At 48.8% G+C, this 10,132-nt stretch overlaps 1 protein-coding gene across 1 annotated transcript; it reads right to left on the reverse strand.

Moving 5' to 3' along the window:
- Positions 1–2,217: 2,217 nt before the first annotated feature.
- LOC135400017 (uncharacterized) lies at positions 2,218–5,908 on the reverse strand. The gene is made up of 2 exons (XM_064631756.1): positions 5,220–5,908; positions 2,218–4,332 (listed from the first exon to the last, which is right to left on the reverse strand). The coding sequence occupies exons 1-2, from the start codon at positions 5,857–5,859 to the stop codon at positions 2,282–2,284; spliced, it is 2,691 nt and encodes an 896-aa protein (XP_064487826.1). The 5' UTR covers positions 5,860–5,908; the 3' UTR covers positions 2,218–2,281.
- Between the last annotated feature and the right edge of the window lie 4,224 nt (positions 5,909–10,132).

Raw genomic sequence — 10,132 nt, forward strand, 5'->3', positions numbered from 1 at the left:
CAGATTGAATCCAAAACTCAGTAAGAGATTCGACCGGCAGCAGTGCGACGCTTTCTCTGACAGTGACAAACTCAACTCGCAAACCAAACTTCACTCTTCACTCTGGACGGTCTCTTCTCTGTTCTGTCGACAACGAACGTTCCTGAACGTGTTACTTCCGAAAATTAATGAACGACAAACACATTTCGCGTAACTTTTCTGTACCGTTCCATGTCGCGCTCAGCTCATGACTTAAGAGTTTTCTCGCCCTTCCAGGATGCTATGAACACCCGAAGACTGGTCCCTGCTTGGCTGCTATTCCAAGATATTATTACGACTACGTGCAGAACGAATGCTTTTTGTACTCCTGGGGAGGCTGCGACCCAAACTGCAACAACTTCAAAACGAAGTGCGAATGCGAAAGCAGATGTGTGAGCTCTCGCAAATAAAGTGGAACACTGTCCTCTCTTCCTCGTATATGCTTTTTTTTTTAGCTTAATTCCCCTTAAGTACCATTAAACCACATTAGAAAGTTGAATATATATGTTAACTGACACCCTTAAATTTCACCACCACAAGAAAACTTGGCCAACTAAGGACGGGCGGACGGGCTATTTGAGGCGTGCCATATCTAACAGCGCAAATCTAGCGGTTGGCACATCTGGTGAAGACGCACGCTGACGTGAAATTGCCTTCGGACGCTTCGATGTCCGTGGGCTAATCATGTGACCAGTCGTAGGGACTCGAAGAAGGTCAATCCAAGATCCTTGTACTTTGATGACTGAATTTGACAGTGTGGCTACTTGGAGACGGACGGTCCAAGAGCTCCGCATTTTGATCGCCGAATTGGATCGTGTGAAGTGTGTCCAAAACTGCGCTGCACTGCTTCGATGCACGCTCTCTGGGTGACTTTAACTTCGGAAGCATCTTAGACTTGCAAAGCTTTCTGCACGTTACAAACAAATTCCGGCGTTAATTGCTGTGGGTACGAAATAGAGAACGACGGGAGCACGAGCCTCTCAACAAGCAATCCAGAAAGTTCGAAGTCCTAATTTACTGTCGTCCCCGGAGGGAACATTGGGCGAGCGTGGCCCCGCATCATCCTGAGTAACAACAACGTTTTTTTTTTTATAAATTTAACGCGAAGCAATCTTTTATGGGACAAAAACTGATGAATTCGATACGTTCGCCTTTTCTGCAATATCGCAAAAAAAGTAATAGAACACCGAATAGAGCACAGACTCCGTGCACAGATCCCAATATTGTTCCAATATTGGTCCAGCATGTTGAGCTGCTTAGGATGTTGTCATTGCACGACACACCGGCACGCGTTGTACCACAATCACACGGGCGCTTCGCAAAGAGGAGAACAAGAAGCAAATAAAAATAGCGGAGTCCAGCAGGACGTTCATGGTACCCCGCGTGAGCACCACAGCATCTAGAGTCGGAGTGGGTGAAACGCAAAACACTGTACTGTTGCGAATTATCGCCTCCTTGCTTCTACGCCCGTTACCCAACGGGCGAAGACAACATTGTTTGAACAAGCTTTCAGCAGCGACGAAAGACGTGACGATGCCACTGAGATTACAAAAAAAAAAAAAAAAAAATACTAGTCGGAACGCGCCAGTTCTGAAACCCAGAAGCAATAACCATGAGTCTCGACCGTAAAGTAACAAAAAACAAAAAGCAAGACTTTCATTTCGTGCAGGAACGTTCTGTGCAATATGTAATGTTTGCCAACTCTTTGAGCTCGATCATAGAGGTCACGTAGTCAAAAGCAGCGCTGCCTGGTGTACAGCGCACAGCATGACGCACAGCCGATACGGGATGTCCATGGTTCCACGGCCAAGTCCACAGTATGCGTAGCCGTGTGGTGCAAGCAGTGCTAGTGCTGGTATCATCCGGGGACTGAGCTTTTACACGTAGCGGCGTTCTTCGGCAGCGACGTTCGGCGTAATTTCGGACGTCCCAGGTCCTTTCGTGGTTGTGCAGGTTGCCGTCCTTCCCAGCAGGCCTTCAACGCCACGCGACGCGACGCGAAAACAGACAGGACGGTTCCATGGATCTGTTTGTGCTGCATTTTCGTGTATTTGCCTGCGTGGCTTCGACAACATGCTTCGCTCTGTCGTTAGCCAAGATGAGGCCATAATAGACCTTTGTCGAACCTAAGAAGTCAACACACGATTAACTTTTTTTCACGCCAACTACAAGGTCTACGAAGTCCACACATAGACGAGAAGCAAAAATTATATTCTTTATCTAACAATAGAAAAATTCTGTCTATTCAGTCTTCAGTTCTATTCTAAATTCTATCCTTCTCGGCGAACATTGTTGGTACGCAGGACGGGACGGCTGCTGCTGCCCTACCAGTGCACTGAAATATTTCGGAAAATGCTGGATTTGTAATAGTTGCCATTAGACAGCGCTCTTTCGCAGTCAGGTGGGAATCCGTGAAAGGGGAGCCGCAAAAGAACATGCACGACCGGATGAAGAAAGTCTTCAACGCCACTTTGGCCTTTGCCGTCGAGACTCGGCCCTGGTTAACGAGAGCTCGAAGTGCCTCAAACGTCATGCGAGAGCCATACGACAAATCGAAGGCATTCGCTATCCAAGTATGCGGGCTACCGCTCTCGTCTCTTGACAGATTAAGGAAGGTGCGCATTTCGCCTATGCAGGATCCCAGAACAGCGTACTTCCTCTGGCTTTCACTGGCCCAATTCCTGGTGCGCCGAACGAGTTCCACGAGTCGCTTGCCGATCTGCACCCCGAGCGTGCCATAGTTGAAATAGATTGGAATACCTAGGCTTTGGTCGAAATAAAATATCGGCGGACCTTGTAAAATGGTTGGGATGATGATCAGATTAAGACTTGGAGTGGACGAGACATAAGGCACAAATTGGCGCTTCGATAGTAACGCCGTTTGCTCGGTTGGAAGATTCCGGAGCGCTACCTGCATTTCAAAGGTCTTCACCTTGACACACGCGGACATAAAGTCAGAATCTTTGACTGAGAAAGTAGTATAGTCAATCCCTGATGTCAGACTCGAGAAGTAGTCGTCCTCATACATCAGGTAAGCCGTGTTGTCCAGGAGACTCTTGATGTCGATGATTGCCACAGAGCCCATCCACTGCAGGGATGGAGTGTCGAGTAAGCCATCTTTTACCTGTCGTGTCATCTTCCTGATACGCGACGGGCTGTCTGTGTAGCCCGAGAGGAGACTCGCGAGATAAGGTCCAGCGTATATGAGGGAACGCTGTGCCACCTTAATGCAGATGACAGTGGCCGTACGAATCTCGGTGACAAAATTGCGTAGAAAGGCATATTGCAAGACATCCGTCAGCACGTTCACAGACGAATACATCGCTCTTAGTGGTGCGTCCATGTAATACATGTCGTAGCGCACCCTGTCGATAGCCGCATTCCCAGTGAGGTAGACGTAGCTCTCTTGGTTTTGCCGAAGATACGGCGGTGCGGCGTTGTTGATCAGCTTCAGGAATTCTTCAACGGGATAATCGCCTAATATGAATGCCAGTTCTTTGAAGGACAAGTACTTGGATGTCACGTCTTTAGAGCTGTTGTCCCATTTCGCGTCGTAAGAAATCACCCCTTCCGCCATTTTCTCCGCGCTTTTCTTGCTGGCTAACGCGCCAACGACATCAGCAATGTAACTGTCTGCGGTACCGGAGTACGGTTGCCGTGTCTCTATAAGCAAGTCGCGTATCTTTTCCGCAATGGTTCTTCCAATCGATATATGGAGCACGCTCTTTTTATCCTTTCGCTGAAAACTCATGCTGAAGATCGAGTGAATTCCAGTGTCGAAAGCTATTATCAGTAGCTGCTGAAAGAGTGTAGGAAAGTTTGGTGCGTTCACCAATGCCGATATATTGAGTGCCGATCCGGCACTTTTAACATCGTCTTTGAAGCTGTCCGTAGCGTTGTTCAACATGAACTTCTTGCAGGAAGAGTAGAGATCGACGAAGACGTGCATACCGTCCTTCCGTGTCCGGACGAGATCTGCGGAACGGAGGATCGAGTCGAGCGTGTTGTAAAATGCACCAATGGCGTCGTCAAGAAAGCTGGAGCCAGCGGTGGTGATCCAGTGATGGCAAACGTGGTCGTAAAAGTCGTCACACGGATGAATTGCTTCGTTGAGCAGCCCAGCCATGTCTGCGCTGACCCGGAGACACTCTTTAGTGGTGCAGACCAGGGTGCTGTCGTCAGAGTGGACTGACAGAAGAACGTACGTCAGCACTACAACCCCTATTAGGCACAATGCCAGTACCAGAGTGCATATTGCGATGATTCTCCCTCTTCGTGGGTATTCGGTGTCGTCTCTCTCCACTGAAGTGATTCCTGTAGGAATGAAAATATGGAAGGGGGTGAAAACCCTTTAAAGGACACGTGTCCCGATACTTGAGAGTGATGTGTCTGGTTGGGTAGGAATCAAGAGGGGTGCTGAAGCTCTAACCAAGGGGCGTAATCGCTTCAGCGTCGCTAGGGTTGTTACGAGCTAACAAGTGGCGGGGAATTCAAAAACATTGGCACGTGACACATTGCGCGTGAGGTATACCACGCCCTTCACGCTGATCGCGCGAAGGGCGCCGTGCACGTGTTTTATCACGTGCCCTTTTCGACGAGTGCCCCGCTAAGCTTTAGCTCGTAAGGCGTGCTAGCGATTAAGCCCCCAAGCTAGTACCGAAGGGGGTTCCGACATTTCGGAGTCGACTTGACTCCTTCAGGGGTGACCTGAAGGTCTCACCTCGGTCTCGTCGGGACCCCTTCTGTTCTCACCTGGTTAGAGCTTCAGCATACCTCGTGTTCTGACACACACGCACGCTAACCTCGTCAGCACGAACTCCCACAATGCCTCCGGACTGATATTAAAATCTATCTTTTCACGTCTATCATATTTCAAAAAACTATATTTGATTCTCAAAATGCTATTTTAGATAACGAGCAATGCCACACTGGGATGACGGTCCATACCTACATGTACTATATCGGTATATCAGTAGTTCTAAGTAAAAACGTTTAGAAAACTATATTTGCATAAATTTCCTGCTGTCTACATTTTAATAAAAGCCTTAGGCTCGTCTTTTTTGCTCTTATTTTCGTTCCGGTCGTCATTTAACCGCACACTGATGGCGCTATGGTTCTCGCTGCTTACGAAGAATTTGTAGCGTTCTAGAAATTTCTATTTCAACCCGCGTATTGTCTTCGCCGCAGAGGTTTAAACTCACCTCGGAGAGCGAAAAATCTTGAGACTCGGGACGTGACATATGCCGGGCTAATCTTTGTGTTGGCCGTCCGATGTTTCTCTTCGACTGAGTGGACGGTTTTCTTTTTCTGCGGATGAGTGGTTTTCTCCGAATGAGTGGTTTTCTCCGAATGAGTGGTTTTCTCCGGCTGACTGGTCCTCTCAGTGGCTCTGGCAGATTCTTTCATGCTTCGTATCATCTCACTAAACTCCTCCTGAGGGGGACTGTCCCTGGGAACGTCCACACTCAGGAAACGTGAGCGCCTCGTCGACTTATCGACACTCTTGACGTCGGAGACAATATCGCTGGTAGGCTTGCCCTTGTCCATATCTTCAGTATGGTTCTCCGGTTCAGATATTCCTTCGTGTGGAAGTGCCGGTGCTGCTGGAGATGCTCGTGTAGGTGATGGTTCAGATACTGGCGAGCCGGAAGACGCGACGTGACTTTTGGACCCGACGGACTTTTTGGGACTCAACCGACTTTTGACGACGGCCGGTAGTTTGCCGCTGTGCCTCCTGTCTTTCTTCTTGGGCGGGTGCTTCGGGTGCTGTTTCGGTGAAGCTGTTTCGGTGTTTCGGTGATCTTCTGGTTTGGCGCTTGGCTTGGCATTTTTCTTCTCCATGTCTTTCTCCTTGCTGAATCAATGCCAACTGACAGACGCCTCGCGCAGAACCAGAACACTGGGCGGTTCTTCTTTTTTCTTCCTCGTGCAAAAATGGCTCGTATCATCTTCATAATTTCGATGATGTTCGCGATATCGTTGTATTGTCATCAAGCAGGAGAGCTACCTATCGCGATATCGTTGTAGCGGTACATCGGCACGCGATATCGGCATAATGAAGTTGGAAAAAGTGATCAAAGTTCAAATGTAGGCAGTCGCTGTATACTGTGTGGGTGTTCGCTCTCCTTATACCATATAGTAAACTTAAATCTCTTTATATTAGGCAAAAAGCTCGGTAATGACCACAACAAGAACAGCAACAACAACAACAACCACAAAGGACAGCGTTATGTGATGATTGTTTGTTCATCGTGATGTTGTAGAGACTACAGCGGTTAGATACCGCGAAACCGACGATACTATTTTTCTAATACAACAGATGCCTGGCTGCTAAAAAAAATAAATAACACTCTTTATAAAACAAACCGCAAGTCAGCCATCGGAAGGCTCCTTCCTCGTAATAAAATCTCTTGTAGGACGACGTGCTGAAACGTTCCTGGACCACTTGCAGGTATACAAATTGGATCTCGTCATCGTAGACAGGAAGAGCGAGATGAGGAGGAAGAAGAAGAGTTAATTGTTGCTCGGTGGGGGGGGGGGATACGTTTATTAAGAAAAAAGAAAGGAAAGGTCAGCCAGACGGAGGTCGGCTTGCTATTCAAAAAAATGGAAAATGCGGAAAGAAAAGAAAAAGAAGAAAGGAAAAGGAAAGAAAAGGGGAAGACAAAGAGGAAAAGAAACGAAAAGGAAAAGAAGAAAAGGCCAAGAAGAACAGAAACGAAAAGAAAAGAAACGGGGAAGACAAAGAAGAAATGAAAAGGAAAAGGCAAAGAAGAAAAGGAAAGGAAGAACAAAAAACTAAAACTCTAAAGTCACGCACAGGGTCACACAATCACAAGAGCTGACAAGGTTCGAAGCATGGAGAAAGCTGAGGAGCGCAGTGGTGACTGCCCACTGGGTCGACTGACGAACGGGACCCAGTAAGGTAGCCAGTGTCACAGTCAGTGCCGTAGCCAAGTTGCGATAGACGACGACAGAAGGCGCCACGGTGGAGAAGGTGTTGCCGGCAGTGTAGGATGCAGTGGGGAATATCACCCACCACGTCACAGCTAGTGCAGAGGGTAGTGCTAGATTGACCCATTTTGAACAGCAGCGACACGTAATGAAGGAGTCCACTGCGGGGTCGATTGATTGCAGGTGACTGTTGTATGAGGCAGCCTCAGCTCTGAACGCTTGGGCCCGAGCAGCACACCGGCGGCGTATTGACATACAACAAGCAGAAACAGAAAGGGGCAGATGTACCGTAGCATGAGTCATGACTCGTGCAGCATGTCGTGCAGCCGCATCTACGCGTGAGTTACCCGATAAGCCCATTATGACCGGGAATTCACTGCAGAGAAAGAACGTGTCCATTTGCACAGAGCTGAATGTATGCGTGCATGATCACGCTGGGCAGGTCAAGTATGATGCTGGTGTGGGAAGACAGCAAAAGGAGGAGGGACACTTTGCTGTCAGTGAGGACAACCCAGGACTTCTCAAGTGGCAGGCCAGCAATGTACTCTAGGGCTGCAAAGATGGCATACAGTTCTGCCTCAATAGGGGACACAGGGTAAGGCAACGTGTAGGCTTGTTCGCGGTCCGTATCTGTGACGTAAAAGGCTGCCCCTGATGTGTCACGCATCACAGATGCATCTGTGAAGATTTGACGGCAGCAAGGGTAGGTGGAGTTGATATGTGCCAAAGAGAGCTGATGGGCAACTACTGGAGGAGCTTCGTGTTTTCGAGGAAGGTCAGGGATTGCAGGTTGAATGACGGGACGTTCAAGGGTCCACATAGCTGGCGCAAACGACGGAGTAGATGTCGTGAGCGGGAGATAATCTCTTAGGCGGGCAATGGCAGCACCGAAGGCGGAAGCAGGGCAGCTTTCTGCAATCTGACAAAGGGGATGGGAAGGGTGGGTCAGACTGCGGGCGTATACGCGCAGGGTGGTTGAGTCCCAAAGAGTAGGAATAGGGTGTTCTCTATCTTCTGCGAGGACGGAGTAGGTCTCCGTTGTCCGAGGGACCCCTAGGCAGACACGAAGGCTGCTGCTTGAAGGTTAAGCTCTCGGTTTTGGGTGGGGCTTATTCCATGGAGGATAGGGAGGCTATACGGTAGCGTGCCCAAGAGAAGAGCCGTATGGACTCGGAGGAGGTCACGGCAGGAGGGGCCCCAGGACGCATCTACGTCAACCAGGCTTGAAGCTTTGGCAACAAGTGTCTTCACGTGAGGAGACCATGTCAAGCCTCGGTCACCGTAAGACCCAAGTAACGACAGGTTGAGACAAATGTGACGGACGACCCAGCAAGGGATAGTGGGTACTTGTGAAATGACTTCATGGAAAAGGCCATGGCTACAGTCTTGGCAGGAGAGATCGTTAGGCCTCGGTAGGAGAGATAAAGACATATTGTGTCCAAGGAGCCTTGCAGACTACGTTGGATTGCGTTACGACGATGGGCAGATGTCCAAATACAAATATCGTCCGCTTGGAGTGAACAGAACAAGCGAACAAACAACATACAAAAATTCACGGAAGGCAGTCAAAACATTAAGAAATTAAGGAAGTAGTAAACAAAAAGGAAAGAAGAAAGAGGCATGTCATGATCGAAGATCATGTAAATGCGGAGGACAGAGATGGGCTGATGGGAGAGAATTGTGGCTTGTTTGGCTCATTGCAGTCTTCTAATTCGAGTTCTCAGTGAGCATACCTTGACGTAAAGCAAACGTGCGAGACTGAGACCAAACAATAAGCAATACCGACGTCATGATAATTCTTTATTTTCGCACACGTTGATAAATTGCCCCTTGTTTGTCATTGGCGGTCCAGCAGAAGTACACGAAGTGTTCGTGCCATCACCACCACCACCGTATCATCAGGGATTTATTGAACGAACAAGTTCCCCGACGAGTATCAGCTGCTCGATTGTCTCGAGTTTGAATGGTGACCTTCGTGCGCGTTGTAGCGAAACAGCAATGGAAAAAAGTAGGGATCTGTCAACCGAATCCGCGAATCATCGAATCTACTAATCCAACGCGGGGTATCGAGATTCGCCCAAAACTGCGAATCGAATCTTTCGAATCCATGGCCATGAGGGCCCTCATCAGGTGAGGGCGACGTGCGGATGAGGGCTCGTGACTCCATGTAGGTCCTCATTAGGCGAAAGTACGTGAGGCGCCGTGAGTACATGAGGGCCCTCATGAGGTGAACACACGTGAGAGGTGAGGACCCTCATGAGGTGAAGTTACGTGAGGCCATGAGGGTTGTGAATAGCCTCATGAGGTGAAGGCATGTGAGAATGAGGATCGTGAGGCCTTTCGGGACCCCGATGCCCTGAGGTGAGGTTTGTGAGGGTAAAATTTAAAATGGAATGTGAGGGTGAGGGCGAGTGACTAAGTTACTGGCGAGGAAAATTTGGTGAGTGTGAGTGAGACCGATAGAGTCTGTGCTTCGTGAGGTGAGGATGAGTGAGGCCGCAGGAAAACGCCCACCTATGGTACGAAGCAAGACAGATATCCCACATTGGACACGCTCAGATTTAGCACTGGGAACGAGGCTTAGACGGAAGTGCAGCTGATGCAGCAACGTTTGTTTCGCCTGCCGGAAGGCTTCTGCCATGGCGCACCGACCTAACCTCACTTAAAAATTTACAAATAACAGCGTAATTCATTACTAGTGTACGCGCGACTTCCGGTTAGCCTTGTTACGCGTAGCCGTGTCGTGCAAGCAGTGCTAGTGCTGTTATAATGCGGGGCGTTCGGCGTAATTTCGAACGTCCGAGGTCCTTTCGTGGTTGTGCAGGTTGCAGTCCTTCCCGGCAGGCTTATCGCTTTTTGTAAACGCCACGCCACGTGACGCGAAAACAGACAGGACGGTTCCACGAATCCGTTTTATGTGCTGCATTTCCGTGCATTTGTTGGTGTGGCGTCGAACCGCGTCGACATCATCCTTCGCTCTGTCATTAGCCAAGATGAGGCCATAATGGACCTTTAAAGTGACAACGGTAACTCTCATTGAGGGTGCGAACTAAGCAGTCAACACACGATTAACTTTACTTCATGCCAACTACAATGTCTACGAAGTCAACACATAGACGAGAAGCAAAAATTATATTAAGGAACCTCTTTATATGCAATA

This window comes from Ornithodoros turicata, chromosome 7 (genome assembly GCF_037126465.1).
Source record: "Ornithodoros turicata isolate Travis chromosome 7, ASM3712646v1, whole genome shotgun sequence".
Classification (NCBI taxonomy): Eukaryota; Metazoa; Arthropoda; class Arachnida; order Ixodida; family Argasidae; genus Ornithodoros; species Ornithodoros turicata.

What these genes read in the sequence shown, in the direction of transcription:
- LOC135400017 (XM_064631756.1), bottom strand. Translation starts at nt 5,859, where the DNA reads ATGGAGAAGAAAAATGCCAAGCCAAGCGCCAAACCAGAAGATCACCGA. An exon ending in AAGATTTTTCGCTCTCCGAG is followed by an intron (nt 4,333 to 5,219) that starts GTGAGTTTAAAC and finishes TCATTCCTACAG; the next exon opens with GAATCACTTCAGTGGAGAGA.